The sequence below is a fragment of the Solanum tuberosum genome, unplaced genomic scaffold (genome assembly GCF_000226075.1).
Source record: "Solanum tuberosum cultivar DM 1-3 516 R44 unplaced genomic scaffold, SolTub_3.0 scf00367, whole genome shotgun sequence".
NCBI lineage: Eukaryota > Viridiplantae > Streptophyta > Magnoliopsida > Solanales > Solanaceae > Solanum > Solanum tuberosum.
In genome coordinates, this window is record NW_006239293.1 from 448,063 (window position 1) to 467,983 (window position 19,921).

At 33.4% G+C, this 19,921-nt stretch overlaps 2 protein-coding genes across 2 annotated transcripts; one reads left to right on the forward strand and one right to left on the reverse strand.

Annotated features, from left to right (window-relative positions):
- Positions 1-317: 317 nt before the first annotated feature.
- LOC102605253 (uncharacterized) lies at positions 318-4,110 on the reverse strand. The gene is made up of 5 exons (XM_015315452.1): positions 3,469-4,110; positions 1,666-1,757; positions 975-1,032; positions 737-802; positions 318-631 (listed from the first exon to the last, which is right to left on the reverse strand). Exons 1-5 carry the CDS (start codon positions 3,772-3,774, stop codon positions 512-514), a joined length of 642 nt encoding a protein of 213 aa, XP_015170938.1. The 5' UTR covers positions 3,775-4,110; the 3' UTR covers positions 318-511.
- An 8,302-nt stretch (positions 4,111-12,412) lies between these two features.
- LOC102599764 (heterogeneous nuclear ribonucleoprotein F) lies at positions 12,413-19,292 on the forward strand. Its single transcript, NM_001318661.1, is given in 5 exon segments — positions 12,413-12,527; positions 13,097-13,576; positions 13,578-13,583; positions 13,586-13,861; positions 18,773-19,292. Coding segments are annotated over 5 exon segments (1,092 nt in total). The 5' UTR covers positions 12,413-12,513; the 3' UTR covers positions 19,089-19,292.
- The last annotated feature ends 629 nt before the right edge of the window (positions 19,293-19,921 follow it).

Here is a 19,921-nt window from a genome sequence, read left to right on the forward strand (position 1 = left end):
AATCTTAATGATATCAGTATAGTATATGATACTTATTTAGTATCAGTTAACCGAAATTAGTTTGAGGGTATATATTGTTATTATTTAATGGGGTATGAATGTAAAGGGATATATGTTTGTAATTGATTTTATGGGGTATTTTCTTAGTTTCTCCTATATATAATCAACAATCTATATAAATATTGTTAAGGGAAATAGCGACTCTGGATGCAATACCATTAACTCAATTGTCCCTAAATGTTTTTAGGGCAATGAATTTTTCCACTAAATGTCTCTGTAGCTAAGTGCATATATGTCTTTTCTATAAGAGGTCAACTAACTCTAAAATAATATACTGAATATGATATACAAAGTCCCTTTTATATACAATTTAAGTTCAAGAACCCCCATTATCTGAGAAGAATACAACAATTTTTACTGGGAATATTCAGTGGAAAAGCTAATAGAAACAGAATTTTGGAAGAGAAAAGTGAAGTGAAGTGAAATCAACAGCATGCAATGGCCAATGAAGCTATTTCATCCCGGTGTTCGTGTCATCCGATGGCCAAATCACAGTCTCCATGAGTCGCTCACGCATCACTTCCACATTTTGATCAGATATTCGGTTGTATATCTCCTCGTGATCGCATTTCTAGTGACAAAAATAGAAATAAGGTAAGTATAACTGTTCCATGTCCGACATAGCTATATACTTTCACAACATTTTGAAGCAAAAAGAGAGCATTTCGATTCATACTTTTATCCATTTCGCATACAGACTGAGACGTGTTGCCATCACCTTTTCAGCGAGTTCTTGCTTCTCCTGTCAAGAATATGGTAAAAAAGTGTCAACAATTTTTTTTCCCTTCTCATTGTCCAATTTGCTTATTCCAGAGCTCAGAGATGGTCAATCCAACGATGCGATGTCCGAGATTGCATTAAATTATGACTCGTTATATACATAAATGGAGGTCAAGGTTTTATATAAGGCTTACCTTTGCAAGGTTACGAATGAAACTCTTTCCATCACTAGGCTTATTTGCTGTAACATAACTGTTGAATAATAGATAGTCAGGAAACAAAGCGAACAACCTCAAACGAATGACATCAGTACTTGCAGTGACTACTGCTTTCTTTAGTGGTTTAGCTGTACAATATCAAGACTAAAGGATATAACTCTAGATTTAGGCATTCATGTTTGATAATATGAGAACCGGCACTAGTTCAACCTGGTAATCTAAAACAGTGTTGTCAAAGGCTTGCTTAAGCCCTGAAGTGAGGCTTGAAACTGTTGAGCGCTTCGCCTCACTTAATGTGCGCTTCAGTGTCATCATCTGAGTTCTAAGACATACTTCTCCTTGCTAATGAGCCTCTTCTAAAGCTGTGAGACTAAACAATTGATATTTCACTTTATCGTAATCTTTTTTTTCAATTTCTTTGTTCATATATTTGTCAATTATGCTTATAATTATTAGCCTTGGACTAAATATTTATATTATATTTTTTCTCCCTTTGCGCCTTTTTTCATTTAAGTTGCTTAAAGCCCCAACAGACCTTAGAATGTTTTTGCGCTTTTTGTTGATAACATTTATCTAAAGTAAATCAAATAATGTCACAACAGACCATAAGGCACACTCTTATTCATAAAAGACTAAAAAAGAAATTGGAAGAGAAGTATGTACATACTCATTGAACCAATGATATTGTGGAGGGTTCATTTCATTAAGCTGGTTCAAAATAGTCCTCACAGCTTTATATGTGAAGTAGTTGAGAATTTGCTGCAGAATAAAATGCAAGTGTTTTAGATATTGTTAAGCAACAAAGTATGAGAGTACAAATAAATTGGTGTCAATGGGCAGCATGTAAAAGAAATATCGACATTTAGATGAATTCAGAATCAACCAAGGGAAATATCATTGGAACTTGGAAGGAATATTTCGAATTCCTTATGCCAGAGAATTGTAATGTAACGAAACTTTTGGTAGTTAAATGAATGTATCTTTAAAAAGTTGTGCACAACCATTGAAGTGCTATAATGAATAATAGACGAATGAAGGCTACTATTCGACCTGGTTATAAATCAAGCAGATTGAATGTCCTTCACATTTCATGTTTTCAAAGATGACAACACTAGAAAGGTCATTGCTACAAGCATAATCATCAATGTTGTTTTCAGCATTTATACTAGAAAATTCAGAAAGAAATAGCTCTTTAACTAACAATGGCATCTATCCAAGATGAATAAACAAGTTGGGGTTTTTTCCTCACAAGGTCTATGCATGTGTAGCATGCCATTTTAGAGGAGAAGTGTCGATATAGCTTATCATCATATGGCAATGCCACCTTCTCTATCAGATGAAACAATTGCAAAATGCTGTATCCACTTCTGGAAGTGCAGGGTGCTACTATGATAGAATGTGTTATTATACAATTGATCTTAGATCATTGATACAATGAAAATATTGATAGCACAACAAATAAGTCAAACAGTTTATATTCACCACTAAAAAAGATCAAAAAAAAAACTTGAAAACTCACAAGCAAAGAATCCAGACAGCCAATAAACAAACTGCCCTCCTTTCTGAATGCTACATTGCTTTTTTCCTTTTCAAGAAAGAAAGTAATAGAGGAGCACAAGTAAAACTGGATGGGTTCGATATTCTTCCACCTAGCATTTCTAGCCCTTGAGAGTTGGAAGCAGAGGAACTATATATTATTCCCTCCCATTGGGACTATATTAAGCAACAAGAAGTTCATTACAAATACTCCACCTAAAGGAAGTAAATGATAATTTTCTCATCACTATACAGCTCCTTTCCCGTCTTGAAATCAATAATGGTAGTATTAAGCTTCTAAATTTCCTAGCTACAAGTACCACCCATGTGTAGTCTCAACATCTATTTGGTGTTTGTTTCACCAAGGGGGTGGTGTAAACACCTATGTTGCTCGCACTCTCCAAAAATGTGCTACATTTGAATAGTCCGATACACACCCGTTGACATTTTTAAAGAGTCCGAGCAACATAGGTAAACACAATATGTAGCCTTGAGGAGAGAGGGGAAACACATAACTCCTGTTTGAATACTCTACCAAGTTTAATTGTTGAATTGTCTGACTATTTTATCTACTTGAGTTGTTAGAGAAAGCACATATTTAGTTACTTAATTATATTATGTCTCAACATAAATTGCAGAAGGTTCTCAACAATTAGTGACCAATCAATGACGTTGACAACAACAACACACCTAGTGTAATCCCACAAATGGTGTTTGCGTAGGGTGGCGTATATGCAGTTTCACCCCTTGTGAAGGTAGAGAGGTTGTTTCCGATAGACCCTCAGCTCAAGTAATGCATATAAAAAATGAAGTCATACTAACAACAATTCGTGACCAATCATACATGCAACAAATCACAAGAATGTAAACAAAATGTGCAAAACAACTAAGCCTCAATCTAAAAAAATGAGTTGAAATGTTAGAGCTCTCTTACCGTTTTAATGTCACTAAAGCTTTCTTCATACTGCCCACCTAAATCATTAACAATCCTAAGGTTCTTCCTACCCTTTGTCTGTTTCTTCAAATTCTTGTAATTACCCTCTACACATTTTGCTGAAAACCTCAAATCTACAAAAGAAGTACTCAATTCCATTGTTCCCAATCTTGGCAATTGCTTCTGCTTCCTAGCAAGTGAATCCCAAATACCCAAATTGCAATTAGGCAGAGCATCCAAACACAAACAAGGGCTAGAATGGGAATCCACCATAGGTGAACCCACAACAGACAAAGCCCCCACCATTTTCCCCACAACAACCAAGATTTGAAACAAAAATTCAAGAAATACCCAAATGAAAACAAGAGGAAAACTGAAATGGGTGTCCAAGAAAACTGAAGATTGACAAGTAAATTCACAGGTTCTTGCCCCTTATAGTTGAAATTTCAACAAGTTGGGTATTTTTCTTTGGGGCAAAGTAGTAGAAGGAAAGAAAAAAAGTGAAAAAAAACAATTCTTGAATACGTTTATCAAGAATTGGGATATTTTTGAGGTGGAAAATGTTCCAACCACATAAGGTTTTTCAACATTAGGATGAAGAGATTCAAAGAAAAGGTGTGTATACCTGGACGGTTTGGTTCCAACCACTAGTAGGCCGTTGGTAAACCAACGTGTTCAATTTGTTTATGTTTTCCTTACCTTTTGAATACATGTTACTTGTGGGGAAAGTAGAAACCAAACTTTTTGTTTACTTGTGGGGAAAGTAGAAACCAAACTTTTTGTTAAGAATTTCCACATTGAGAAATGCTCGAAAATTTGGTCTTTTTATATGGATTTGAACAATTCTTTTTCCACGAGCTAGCTTGAGCTATGCCCAAGATCTATCTTTACCTCATATCCGAGTCAAGTTTATCTCAATTCTTCATTCACATTGATGTTGGGCCCTCATATTATAGTGTTTCATGCTGGTGTAACTAATAAAATAATTATCACTTGTAACTAAGATTGAGATTAAATAGCTAAATATATTTATTTTATATTTGTATATTTCGAGTCTCATATACGAAACTCTAATTTTGGGGGTCTCATATATGTTTAGCAAATTTTGGGCTTATTTACAAATCTCTAAAGGTTTGTATAGGTATATAAAGCGAATTTAGGGACTCATATACCTTTAAAATAAATTTGTATATACAATCTCTTTGAAAGGTCAATTTATATAAATTATTAAAATGCAGCGAAATATACAAACAGAAATTGACATAACAATTGAAACTATATCTATGAAACATAACTAGGCAAATTGCAGCTATGGAGACTTATTATGTTTCATCAATTAGCTATTTATGAAATTTTCTCTTAAAAATTTCCACATAGGAAAGGGATGGGAATGTAGTCTCCTTATATAAACTTGGACAATTATTTCTTCACGAGCTAGCTTTTGAGGTTGAGTTAGGCCAAAGATCCATCCTTACAACTTTGATTGATGGGATAAGAGATCGATGATAATTTCATGGGATATTCTAAAATGATAGAATTAATTATCACATAAAAAAGTGGGATAGCTAAATTCGTGAGATATCGTTGTTTGTTACATATCACATATCAAACGAACCTAATACCTTTCTTGGACATATTACCACTCTTTAATCTATATTATGCAGTGTTTTTAGCCTAGACACACCCCTTAAAAAATTCACTCACTCGTGCAAAGTAATACTCTTGTCCCATTTTATGTGAGGTAGTTTGACTCGGCACGGAGTTTACGAAAAAATATATGACTTTTAAAACTTATGGTCCAAAATGAATTATGTAAATTTGTATGGCTGTAAATCATTTCATTAAGGGTAAAATAGACATTTTATAGTAAAATTGTTACTTAATATAGAAATGTGTCATTCTTTTTTAGACTGACTAAAAAGAAAAGTAAGTCACATAAATTGGGACAGAGGGAGTAAGTGTTTTCACCAAAATTCACCTATCTAAATAAGGATAAATTTAGAAAAAAATAATTAATACCTTTTTTTTAACTATATACAAATAATTTATTTTAGAATAAATGTAAAAATAAGAACACGGAGAGAGTAGAATATGAGAAAAAGGAATAAAAGAAAAAATTACTAATGTTGAAAGTATTAATTAACAAGTACAAAAATACATAACAATTACAATACTATTGTAAATACACTAAAGAAGCTTGCAATCAAGCAGACAATTTGCAAGTAGTTCAAGCATGTAACTTTCTGAAAAGTCTTGCAATTGCTTCATCAGGTTTGGTATCAAGCAAACAACTTGCGAGTAACATAAAAAGGCAGCTTGCAAGAAGCTTGCAATCAAGAATCACCTTGCACAAAGCTTGCAATAAAGCAGGTAACTTGTTAACAACTTTATGAAAAATCTATTTTCTTTTGTCAAGTGATTCGCCGATCCCTGCAAAGTTGCTCCTATGAGAACTGAAGGTCAAAATGAGGAAGCAACTGACGCTCCACTATTCTGAATTGGCGTTTTGTCGGTCAAGCTCAAGTCCAAAAACAAAAGTTGAAGAGCATAAATGTAATTATGAAAGTTAATGCTTTCTTTAGAAGATACCAAGGATATAATAGAAATTTGTGTAATTTTGTAGCTTGATCTTCTTCCCCATTAGAAATAGTGAGTAGGTACTTTTTTTGAAGAAAAAAAAAATATTCATAGAGTATAGTGAAGAGCTCCTTAGCTTGTATAGGAAGAAACCTCGTATTTATATCACTCTATGCTTGGATTTCAAATTTTGTTAATCACATCAGCTTGAAATGGATCTGCTTCTTCTTTTATAAGTAACTAAATCCTTAGCTAGGGGTGTGTGTTTGATCGGGGTGTAAAACCCGAATGGATATTGATATATTTAATCAGTCGTAAAATTGATTATATGACCTGAATATGTTGTTATTGACGTTTTAACCTAAAAATTGATGTTTGCAAATATTGATTGAGCTCTCCAACACCGTTTTGACTTTAGAAAGTAAAATGGAGTTGACTAAAATTCAATGGTGAGAATTTGTTGAAATCAGTCTATGGGTTTGAGCCAAAGATGAGATAATCCGAGTAATTTCTTATTTGATGATATGAGCTAGGGATAGTCTATCTACTCAAGCAATATTCACTACAAAAGGAACCCCAATTACCAACAAAAAAAATTCGTTGGTAAATTGATCAAATTGGTTGGCAAATTGAGTTACCAACCAAATGTCAACTTATATTAATCTGTTGCTAAATGGCTCGTCGGTAAATATTACCAACCGATTTTAATTTGTTGGTAAACTTACCAACCAAAAATTAGTTGGTAAACACCCAAAGATGTTGTTACAAAATTTTGAAACATAACCCTAAAATTTCCGTTGGTAAATTCACCAACTAATTTTTGGTTAGTATATCGTTAGTAAAAAAATTTCTCCATTATTCGATTCCGTTGGTAATTATAGTAACAAATGTCTGATAGTAAACTTTTCCAGATACATTGGTAATTGGTTGGCAATATGCCGGGAAATCCCACATTGGGGAGTGAAGCACTCCCTAACAAAGGCAACTCCGTATCCAAGGGGAATCGAACCTGAGACCTCTAGGTTAGGGATGATGCAGTAATTACCACTCCACCACAACCCTTGTTGGTAATAAATTTTAAATACGTTAGTATGATTATTTATTTTTCTAATAAATTTACTAATTGATTGTTAGTTTGTTGGTAATATATCATTCAAGGCGACTCCGTACCCAAGGGGAATCGAACCTGAGACCTCTAGGTTAGGGATGATGCAGTAATTACCACTCCACCACAACCCTTGTTGGTAATAAATTTTAAATACGTTAGTATGATTATTTATTTTTCTAATAAATTTACTAATTGATTGTTAGTTTGTTGGTAATATATCATTCAAGGCGACTCCGTACCCAAGGGGAATCGAACCTGAGACCTCTAGGTTAGGGATGATGCAGTAATTACCACTCCACCACAACCCTTGTTGGTAATAAATTTTAAATACGTTAGTATGATTATTTATTTTTCTAATAAATTTACTAATTGATTGTTAGTTTGTTGGTAATATATCTAAGAGCACGAATATAAATCCAAAAATATTAATATCAATTTTGTAAATCATATTTGAATGAAACAATGCAAAATCTATGATAACAAGTTAAATTAATCTCAATATGACACATATCATTATATATAAAAAAATTATTTGAGCACGTTTACCAAAAATATTGACCAAATCTAAATTTTGGCCAAAACTTAAAAGTTAAAACGCCAACATAAACTGAAAATGGAAGCCTCAAAACCTGAACCAACCATCCTATTAGATATAAAAATGACCTTCCGAAGCTAATCGCGTTGACGGAATTCTCATCAGAGCACGTTTATAAAAAATGTTAAGCAAAGTCAAATTTTGGCCAAAAGTTAAAAGTTAAACCGCCTAAAGGTACAAACTGAATATGAAAACCTGAAAATCCAAACCAACCATCCTATAAGACGAAAAATGACCTTCCAGAGCTAACCGCGCTGACGAAATTCAAATTTGAGCATGTTTCCCAAAAAATTTGACCTAATTCAAATTTTAGCCAAAAGTTAAAACGCTTAACGACACAAACTGAAAATAAAAGTCTCAAAATCCGAACCAACCATCCTATGAGACCAAAACTGAACTTATATGGCTAACCGCGGTGATAAAATTTCAATTCGAGCACGATTACCAAATATATTGACTAAAATGAAATTTTGGCGAAAACTTAAAAGTTAAAATGCCTAACGGCACAAACTAAAAATCGAAGCCTCAAAACCCGAATCCTCTATCTTATTACATAAAAAATGACCTTCCACATCTAACTGCACTGACGAAATTCTCAGCTGAGTACGTTTATCAAATATATTGACCGAAGTTAATTTTGGCCAAAATTTATAAGTTAAAACACCTAACGGCACACACTAAAAATGAAAGCCTCAAAACCCGAACCAACCATCCTATTAGATAAAAAAATGACCTTTGGAGTTAATTATGCTGACGGAATTCTCATCTGAGCACGTTCACAAAAATATTGACCAAAGTCAAATTTTGACAAAAACATAAGATTTAAAACTCCTAATGGCACAAACAAAAAACGGAAGCCTCAAAACTTGAACCAACCTTCCTGTTAGATAAAAAAATGACCTTTCGAAGCTAATGACACTGACAGAGTTCTAATCTGAGCACGTTTACCAAAAATATCGACCAAAGTCAAGTTTTGACTAAAATTTAAAAGTTCAAACGCCTAACAACACAAACTGAATATGAAAGCCTCAATACTTGACGCTGATTTACCAAAAAGTTTAACTTCAATTGATAAATTTACCAACTATTCAAATATAAGTTAGTAATTAATAATTTACCAATAAATTTTATCACAGTTGGTAATAGTTACTATTCAACTAAACATTCATATGTATTATTACCAACTAATAATTAATATGTTGGTAAATTTTACCAATAGATTAATGATCGGTTGGTATATTACCAACTATTTTAATGATGCTAGTAATTTACTTACTACAGTCTTTATTCGTCGGCAGAGTTTTCAACTAATTGGTTATTGGTTGGCAAGTTTTCCAACAAATTACATTTTGTTACTAATTTACCAACACATTTGTATTTGGTTGGTAAAATTTAGCAACACAATCTTGCCGTTGGTAAATGTTTGGTTAGTAATTTCCATTGGTAATATGTTAATAAATTATATAAACAATTTTTTGTCATATTTACCAACCGATATATACTTTGTTGGTAATATTACCAACAAAAGGTGTATGTTAGTAATATTTCAGTTGGTAATCCATTGATAGAATGTTGCTAAATTTGGCGCCATTTTTTTCCTGCCGTATTTACCAACTAAAATACTTAGTTGGTAAGATTTTGGTTGTTAATCTGTTAGAATTTCCTTGTTAAGTTTTAAAATATAATTCAGTTAGAAATATGTTGGTAATTTGTTAATAGAATACTAACCAACTTAAGTTGTTAGTAAAATCAGTTGGCAATTTGGGGTTTTTTTGTAGTGATTTGATGTTTTATTGAAAAGGGTTGTGGAGTTCGAGAGAATTCAAGGGACATACATTTGATAGTTCGAGAGAATATCGAATGTAGCCTATACCAAACACTATTCATGTATCAATCAATTTTGTTGCGATTAATCTTTTTCTATTCATGTTGAAACCCCAATCGTTATGCACACACCCCCAATCTATTTCAAACTTGGTAGATCATATTTGTGTTGATTTCCCATTTTGTTACTTGATATTGATGAATTTTAATTGTCACCCCAATTTTGTGTGTGTGTGCGCGCACGCGCGTGTGTGCACGTGTGTGTTGAGAATTCAATTTGCTAGTTTGTTTCAAGTTGTGGAATCAATTGAAGGTGATCCCGTCTTTCAATTCTTGTGGTTTGATCCCGACCTTTAAAGTTAAATATTATTTAACACAGGATGGATCTACCTTCGTCGAAAAATTGCAATGTATATATAAGGTCAAATTATGTGTTTATGAATATATATATATATATATATATATATTAAAATGAACCCCTCAAAATATATAAAGAGGCTAACTTAGTAGTTAAGGGGGTTCAGGAAATCACCTTAACACTTTGTTTGGATCATTGTTACCCATTGTTTCATAATGTATTGTATTGTACTCTATTGTATTGTATTGTATGGTAGATACAATGTTTGGCTAGACTATATTGTTTGTTGTTGTTTAATAACATTTTTTATTGGTTTGGTTTGATTGTATCGTACTGTATTGTAATTTATAAATTTATTAAAATATCCTTAATTATTCTAGGGTAGGAGGTTTGACTAGAATTAAATAATATAAGGTAAATGGTAAAATAGTATTTTGAAATATTATGTAAAGATATAATTGGAAAAAGAAATTAAGTAATAATGGAAACACACCAAATCGGTTGTTCCATAAAATAGGGGGTTTTCATTGTTACGTAACAATGAAATTTAACAATACATTTTAAGTAACAATCAAAACAAACATTGTAGGTATAGTAACGATACAATACAATACAATACAATGGGTAACACTGATCCAAACAAAGTGTAAATCTCAACGTCTTGGGTTCGATTTCATCCAACAGTTATTTCCTCTATTTTTTCCCTAAATAGCAAAATTGAGATGGGCTCAGCATTTAGGTTCAAAATTTTAGTCCAGAAAAGCTTTATTATTTCTGGGCTGAAGCTTTATCTATTTTTTTAAAAAATTATTATTATTATTTATTTATTTATGCTATTTCTCCTTCTCAATTTTTATTTGTTCAAATTTATTAGGCGTGTTACTTTCATTTTTGTATTATATTCTTTTTATCTCTATTGATCATTTTATTTTTACGTAACTCTCTTTTTATATACTAATTCAAAGGAGCTCTTTAAAATAATACCAATGATTTTTAAACTTGAAATTGAAATAGAAAAAATATATTCTAAAAAAAAGGTAAATTTAATTTTGATCGAACAAAGAAGTTTGAAAGACATGAATATTCATGATATTTCTTCCTTATCCTTTTCAGTTCTATTCTAAAGAGATGTAAACATAATTTATTGTTATTCACCACTTTCTTTTTACATATGGAAAATCTTATAAATTGAATAAATGAACTAAAAATCGGTGATGCCATTTATTTATCCTTTTATATGCGTTATAATATTAGTAACTCAATCTCAATATATTTTTTAAAAATTATTAAACAATTTCAAAGTAATATATGATTGAATGAACACTAACTTATTTATTTTTTAAAATTTAAAATAAAGTAAAACACTACAAAATTAAAAAAATCACAATTTTTTAAAAAAGACTCAATAAAGTAGAGGTAAAAATAGGAAGAAACGCTAAATGTGGCATGACAAGACAAGTTAAATTTAGAGGGTTAAGGTTAACTTTTTTCTTCCCCTCTACAAAAATCTTGATTTCGCCTCTAATTTTACATACGATCACCTATGCCCTAAAAAATGGAAAATAATTGAACGCTTATTATTATGTAAAGTTATATCACAAATTTAGCTTCAAAAAACACTTACTTTAATTCTTTTGCTAAACATTCCACAAACTTAGCTTCAAATTTCTATTCATAAGTAGAATGATAAAAAAATTTTGAAGTTCCAAATGCCACACTATTTTGGATATCAATTTGATCTGTTGTCAATTTTTGTTCAGATTATCCATCTTTTAATTTATATAGACAAGTTGGTCAAAAGAAATAATAACTACTTTGAACAAAACATAAAGCTTCAATAATATCACTAATATCAATAAAAATATATTATTTTTTCTACAAGTGTCCTCAATGAATTTTCATATTTTGAGCTATCGACTCAAGGATGTACAATTAGAATTAGAACTCACCATAATACATATTTAGATAGTTTAAGAATGTTAGTAGGCGTTTGGACATGATCTCTAATCACATTGATTTGAAATTGAAATGTTGTTCAAACATGCATTTGAATCTCAAAAAGTACACATTTTCTCATAAATATGAAAAATTTGCAGCTTATTAAAATTATCAAAACTTTTTAAGCTCTTATTATCTTACAAAATGAGCAAATCATAGTTCATAAATAATGTATCAAAATATAAAACGTTACCATTATAAATAACATATCTCCATATTTCTTTTATAAACTTACAATTATAAACTTTCTTCTTTTTATAAAAGAATACGATTGCAATTACATGCTATTACAAACTTACGTATTAATACTCCAAGTGAAAAAATATGTATCAATTTGAGTCTAAATAATAAAAAATAATAAATTATTTTAGACTTTTTTTCTCAACCCCCAAATACCCCTAGGGAAAAAGAAAGAAAAACGACATCGTTTAGAGAGTTTGTAGCTTAACACATAAGGCAGAACCGGGTTACACCATTTAGCTACCTCGCGAGAGGAAAATCCCAATTCAAGAACCCTACACTTCCCCCAAAACCCTCATAGACCCAGAAAGAGCACTTCACAGATCCATCGGACGCTGAATCAAGATGTATTACAGAGGGTAAGCATCTAATTCTTCTTGTAATGTTTCCGTTTTTTTGTTGGGTATCTATAATTTTGATGGAATTTCTCTTATAGATTGTATTTTTTGTGATTTTTGATTGTTTTCTCTAAGTGGGTCGAAAGTGTTCGATTCACTCTTGATACATTCTAGTAAACGAAGGGCAGCCATGAGATACCCACTTAGAAATTTGCCTTCTTTTTTTGTGAATTTACGCTAGCATAGTTGGCCAAAATGAAATTGAACGCTTACCCACCAAAAAAAGAAACTTTTTTTTGATGCTTTTGGATGTAAAAGAGAAGCTTATATTTGCTTTTTGTATGAATACGCCTTTAGAGGTAGTGGTAACTGATTGATACATGTAGTATGATAGTGGGTGGAAGGGTTTGGGTTTTAAGTGAAGCGAAATCAATATAATCTTGTTAAGTTTGTTTGACTTGTTCTTTGGTCTGTCTGCTATGTTCATTGTTCTATCTTTTTTATTCTTAAACTGGATAGGATAATGCCTGTTTTGTTGATTTTGAGTTGAATACTGACAAAAGGGTTGCTTTCATTTTGATTTGATGAAGAAATTACATGGACAGTGGCGATGCCCGTGAAATGGGCTTCAAAAGGCAACGCATAATGGATCAAGGTTCCTCTTATTATGCTACTCCTCCAGGGTCAAGCTATATGTACAATCCTCCTCCTCCTCCACCTCCCCCGTCATACTCTTACCATGGACAGCCTCCACCATTCCCTGTTGTTCGACTCCGTGGCCTCCCGTTTGATTGCTCAGAGACTGAGATTGCTGATTTCTTGCATGGTTTGGATGTAGTTGATGTGCTTCTTGTCCACAAAGGTGGAAGATTTACAGGGGAAGCATACTGTGTTTTGGGGTACCCTCTTCAAGTTGATTTTGCTCTTCAGAGAAACAGGCAGAATATTGGACGAAGATATGTTGAGGTTTTCAGAAGCAAGAAGGAGGAATACTATAAGGCTATAGCCAATGAAGTTTATGATTCTCGTGGTGGTTCAGTTCCGAGGGCTAGATCTGCTGATGAAAGCAAAGACCTTGCAGAACACACTGGCGTATTATGGCTGAGGGGGCTGCCATTCTCAGCTAGCAAGGAAGATATTATCGATTTCTTTAAAGATTTTGAACTTCCAGAAAAATCAATCCATATAACAGCTACTTTTGAGGGTAGACCTACAGGGGAAGCATTTGTTGAATTTGCTAGTGCAGATGATTCAAGAGCTGCAATGGCCAAGGATAGGATGACAATAGGGAATCGCTACATAGAGCTTTTCGCTTCATCGTCTGAGGAGTTGGAGGAAGCAGTTTCAAGGGGCAGGTGAGTGCTCAATTGTGCATTTTAGAGTAGTATTTGATATGCTCTATCCTCTCCATCTGGTAATATCATGTCTATTACCATAATCATTGGTTTAGTTGCGAGATTTTTCTTCCTTGCTCCCCCTCCCCCCCAAATACTGGTAGGAAAAGTAGAGCAAGATTCATTGTTCTACCATGTAATGTAATGCAGATCGAAACCTCCACATCCATTTGCTTTATTTTTCACTGCAACAATTATAGTTTCACTACCACGAGATGAAATGGTAATCACACACTTGTTGACAGGTGTTTCCTTTAACTTTGTTGGATGTCAAGAATGTTGTCAGGTGCATATTTTTTGAAAAATTCACAGTTAAGTAGGCTAATAGGAAAAATATATTGTATGTCTTTGTTTGAATGGAAGTGAAGGTTAAACAAAAGTTGTTATCTTCCTTCAAAATTTCTGCAAGTTTTGTAGTACCTGTTTTTAAAGAAAGTCTTTTTTGGTGGGAAATGGAGCATGTCTTCCAGAATTTTCTAACTTCCTATAAAGGAAAAATAATTACATGGAAGTTAGATGATTGGTATTTCCCTATGAAATGGTGCCAAATTCAATATTTTTAATTGTTTTAGTTGGAACATTATTTGTAAAGGAATAATGGATTGAGAAATGCATGAGGATGCTTGAAGAGTACATCTGCATCACTCCATTTTATACGGCACTCTTTCCATTTTGGTTCAGTTAAAAAAGTTTGGCAACTTTTTCATTATATAGTAAATACTAGGGAAGAAAGAAAGAACAATCAAAAATAAAGAAAAAGAAAGACTGATTGGCTCCTTTCTATTAACTTACTTTTACAAACTCTGTTCATTTTAGCATTCACATTTTTTGCTCAATGGCATTTCTTATATGGATGACTTGTGATGTTGAAGAACACAAGATTCTCATGGTACATTTGGTATGTTAGGTATTTTTTTAAGCTTATATGTTGAATTCTTTCTTCATTTCTTAGATCCAGGAAAACACTGTTATATAAGATGAACCAGGGGGAATGCATTTTGTGCTTTTATAATTTGAGTACCCTTTTCCTTCACTTGTCACTTCACCTGGTCAGTTGCACTGTTTTACAATAAAGAAAGATAAATACTCTTCACAATGAGTGAATTGTCCAGTAGTTCTCTCATAATTATGAGTTTTCCTGGATGTCAACCCTTACATTTATTCTTCTTAGATAATGATTCGAAATTCGGTGGATAATGAGTCCATCCTATCCTTATCCACTTAAATACCTGTATTTTGTTTTTTGAGGGTTCAAACTTGTGACATGCGCCAGAGTACACATCACACACTGCCTTCCTACTACTAGAACAAATCCTTGGGGACTCTGCCTTTTACTGCTTTTCTATTAGTGCAAGTCTCTAAAATTTTATAAAATGCTCTTGATAGCTGGAATGGATATATGTGAAGAAGACATCTCTGAAGTTTGTGTCTTGATGGAGGACTAAGTAAATGAGACTAATAAGTTTAAGCATTGGGTCAATGGCATTCTCAACCAGTCAACAGTCAACACTAGGACAGTCAAGTAACCGATTGCAGTTACCAGTAGACTATATGTTGAGCTTAAATTTTTTATAGTTGGTGCTAACTTTTGTATCTCTCTGTTGATTAATGTCCCCTTGTATCTAATGTTACATTTTACAGAGACTATCAATATAGTAATAATCAAATTGCTAATATTATAACTAATTTAAACTTTTCATATCCAGAATTCTAATATTATTTCAGCTCCTCAAATTGAGATTCAAAGAACATGTGGCTTTTTGTTTGAATCATTTTTGCATTGTTATTCGGAAGGCACACTCTTTGAAGTGCAACACTCTCCACTCATGAAGTGTTAACCCCTTATTTTGCATGGCTTCATTGCTTTTAGCATGAAATGATAGCTATTAATAATAGTGTTCTCAAGGGCACAATTTTTTGTAGAATCATTATAAGGACTCCAAAGCCAAGTTCATAAGGCGTTATTTTTCTTTATCAGTATTAAGCATCATAAGTATTCTATTGCAGTGTTACTAGCATCAAGCAATAAATTGAGTGGCAAGCCCACTAGTCCTCTTCTACTATTTCTTGCATCTGCTGGGATGAGCAAAAGAAGGGTCTCTTGACATTAGCAGTTAAAGAGACTTTGCTTCATTGGCCCGCTGTATTGATTTAACTTTTTCACTGTTCCCATGTTTTATTCACGAACAAGCACTAAGAAAGTACAACACAAGTTACTCATGTTATAGCTCCAATGAACATAACTAAAAGACCTCTCATATTTATCTTTTCCTTTGATATTCTCGTACTTCAACCAAAAATTCAGAATGTTAAACAAGAAGAATTTGTGTAGTCAAGTGTGTTTTTTTGTCCCTTAAAGCATCTCCTATTTCTCTGTCACTACAACATTGCTTTGTTTTTAGAGGATTTAGGTTGACGTTCACACCTTGTGAGTGCAAAGAATTGATTGTTGAGTGGTGAATGATTGACCCATTTTAACCCTCTCAAATTCAGCCCAACCCACTCATTTGACGCCTGTAGTCTCTTGGAGCCCTTTTATCCTTTGCTAAACTTCTAAGCCTTTTGGACGGTAATCACTTTTTATGTAATCAGAGATTCTTTGCCTCCAATGCCCCCTCCGATACTCTTGACAAATAGTTCATTATGTTTGTTTGAGGTGGGTCTCCTAAGTTTAGGTTAAAGATTAGGGTTTTGAAAGTTTCTAGTTATTAATGTGATGAAGCGAGTCGAAAAGGAGCAGAGTGGATATAGATTATTCATACAACCTATTTTAACTAGTTCAGGATTGAGCATTATCTCTGCAGTTGTTGGTAACAATGCCTCCCCTCAACCCTTGGCAAGGGCCAATAGTGGCTTTTCCCTAGTTGCCATCTCGGTTACTCGAATACCTAACCTCATGGTTGGAGGAGAAGGGTCCTTCCCCTAGGTTTTCTCTCTCCTCTCTTGGTTCCATTTTTAATTTATTTTTAACTATCTTTGGGTGGACAAGATACAAAGTTATATCTGATAACTCTTCTAGTTTATGTTTCTGATAGGGTTTGTCATCAAGCCTTCCCTTTCTGTATTTACTGTTAGCATGTTCTTTATGCAGATGATTTTTGAAGCTTTGCTTTAGTTGCAATGATACATATATTAGTAGTGATACTCCATTTTGTTCATGGTCAAAACCTTTGGTCTGTAGACTGTATGTACAATTCCACCAAAATAGTTGATAATTTAATTGATAAACTATCCTTGTGAAAAGGGGATTAACCATGTTGTTTTTGTTGTTTTTATCATGTCTGCAAACATATACATGACTTCAATGATCTTTTAGCTGTTTGCTTTCCCTGAGGAAAGCACATCTTGTGATGGAGCTCATTAGGGAGAAAACCCCAGAAGTGAATACCATGACAAAGAGGAAGATACTCCCTCCGTTTCAAAAAGATTGGTCTGGTTTGACTTGGCACAAAGTTTAAGAAATTAAAGAAGACTTTTGAATCTTGTGCTTGTGGTCTTAAAAATGCCACGTGGAAAGCAAAAAGTAAAATGTTACCAAAAAAGGAAAGAGGTCAATTTTTTTGAAACTGACTAAAAAGGAAAGGAGGTCATTCTTTGTGAAACGGAGGGAGTACCTCTTAGCTCTGGTTGATGGGGATATGGGTTTGTGTAAATTTGGTAGACTACCCATCGCCTATGATGCTAGTTAGGTTGTATAATCTTCCTAGCGTGGACCTGCTGCATAGCAATAGTGAAGACATGTCTATTTATAATGTGTCCTATGACTTTGGAGAGCGCTTTTCTAGACAAACGGTGGGCGATTTTATGAAATTTGTATGTATGAACTTAGAATATTTTAGTAGCATCTATCTGCATTTTTTTCTGGCGTCAAGAAATTGGTGACAACTTTGAAGGTAAGGCCCTTCACCAAATCTATCTGTACCACAATATAGGTGTAGCTAAGGGAAACCATGTGAGACTTTGAACAGTGAGGAAGGAAATGGATTTACTGAGAGCAATTGGTGGATAATGCTCCACCTACATGTTGCTCACGTTTTCCCCCTTCTGTACAGCACGATGGTTGTGCATGTGGAAACAAACAGACTAATCTCCTTTGGAGCTCATTAATGAGTTAGCATGTAGGAAAAATTGAGAGAGCAGTCGAACATGCTTGAACCTCCTTTTTGTTTGATTTTTGTCGTGCATTTTGCCTTTCTCAACTCTTAGAATTGCTGGAAGTGGATGAGTTCACTTTTATCTGATCATCATTTCTTGGGTTAGCCCCCTCCAATGATCATCATTTATCTGATCTGGTCTTGGGGTTTTCTGAATTATTTACTGACCTTTTTTTTTTTTGAAAAGGTAACAAAGAATTATTTTTCACTTTTGACTCTATTTTGAGTCTCTGCTGCTTATTTGTTCCCTAAGTTTTCCACCTCCTTGCGCTGAACTTCCAAAATGTAGTATGTGATTTCTAACAAGTGTGCCCATGTAATCTCTACAAACATCTCAAGACATATCTTTTTGCACACTGTATCAGAATCAATACCTATATATTTTAATGAAAGCATCAGAAAGGCTAATTCACTCTACAGGCAGAAAGTTTACGAGTTTTGAATTATCGGGATCAGAGATGACTCAGCGAACCTGTCAACTTACCTAGTCCTTGCCTTTATTGTACCTAACTTTCCCCATGCATTCATCATATGTTCAAGCATATTTCTTGGTGGTTTTACTGATGTTGTGCTGTTTGAAGTAAATGAGAGATTATATAACCTCTTGTAACATGAAAATGTATTGATATGACTATGTGTTTAACATGCAAATGTGTGTTCCATTCTCCAAAAAAAAAAAAAACATGCAAATGTATTGATATGACTACGTGTTTATCAGAGTACTGGAGAAACCAGTGGATGGGAGAGACCCGAATGAAGTCACGTCTATTTTGCGGATGAGGGGTTTGCCATTTTCTGCCGGCAAGGATGACATCATGGATTTCTTCAAAGATTTTGCGTTGACTGAGGATGCAATTCATGTCACATTTCTTTCTGATGGAAGGCCAACTGGAGAAGCTTTTGTAGAGTTTGCAAGCACCGACGATGCAAAAGCAGCCCTGGCAAAGGATAGGATGACACTTGGAAGTCGTTACGTTGAGCTTTTCCCATCTTCAATCGAGGATATGAATCACGCCGTATCAAGGGGGCGGTAATGAACTTTACTTTTCTGTAGTTAATAATCGTAATGTTGTAACTTGGGGATTTGGTGCTAGTTTTCTGCGAGGACGACTCTTTATTTTTCACTACAGGAGATAGAAAGAACTTTAGGGAACTTCTGCAGTCATCATCTGTTTGCTCTTAGTTTCATGAGTTTATGGTGTTACTATTTATGTGAAAAGTACTCATTAAACCTTAAACAAGAATATGTTGCTGCTTGATACACTCATGAGTCTTTTTTATTTATATTTTTTTTGGTCTCTTTTTGCCTGGAACACTCAGATTCGACAAGAATATGTTGCTGGAAAAATCAAATTATCAGTTGTTTTTTTCCTGCAGATGCTGTTGGGATGTTTATGAAATGGAAGAACTCTACAATATTGGGCATTCTAGTTTTGAACCTTTCTAGCGCCTATTGGGCAACTTTAGGAAGTGTTTAGGATTGTCTTGGAATAAGTTGCAAACCTTTAATCAATATTTCAATAAAAATGCTTTAGTAGCAATGGGGAAATTTTTAAAATAGTGATAGAATGATGCAATTACCTTGCATAATGATAGTTTAGCATAATGATAGTTTAGATAATTACCAAATATAGCAATAGTTTTTGAAATTTGATCTATATTAGTGATACAATAATTTACTCTGTGTTAGTGATACATCAACAAATATGCTAACTATGAATAGGAAGCAGGAACTATTATGTTAAAAAATTTGGGGGGTTACAGATCTCTTATACTACCATCAATCGACAAAGCGGAACGATTAGAAAAATAAGTTAAGTAAAAAAGTCGTATGATAGGTGGTAACTATCTTCTACGGTTCGCGGGG

Bases quoted from the DNA above. Each gene is read 5' to 3' on its own strand.
- LOC102605253 (XM_015315452.1), bottom strand. From the start codon at position 3,774: ATGGTGGGGGCTTTGTCTGTTGTGGGTTCACCTATGGTGGATTCCCAT. The intron at 1,758-3,468 runs GTAAGAGAGCTC...TTTATTCTGCAG, and splicing joins GCTTTAGTGACATTAAAACG to CAAATTCTCAACTACTTCAC. The intron at 632-736 runs GTATGAATCGAA...TTTTGTCACTAG, and splicing joins TGTATGCGAAATGGATAAAA to AAATGCGATCACGAGGAGAT.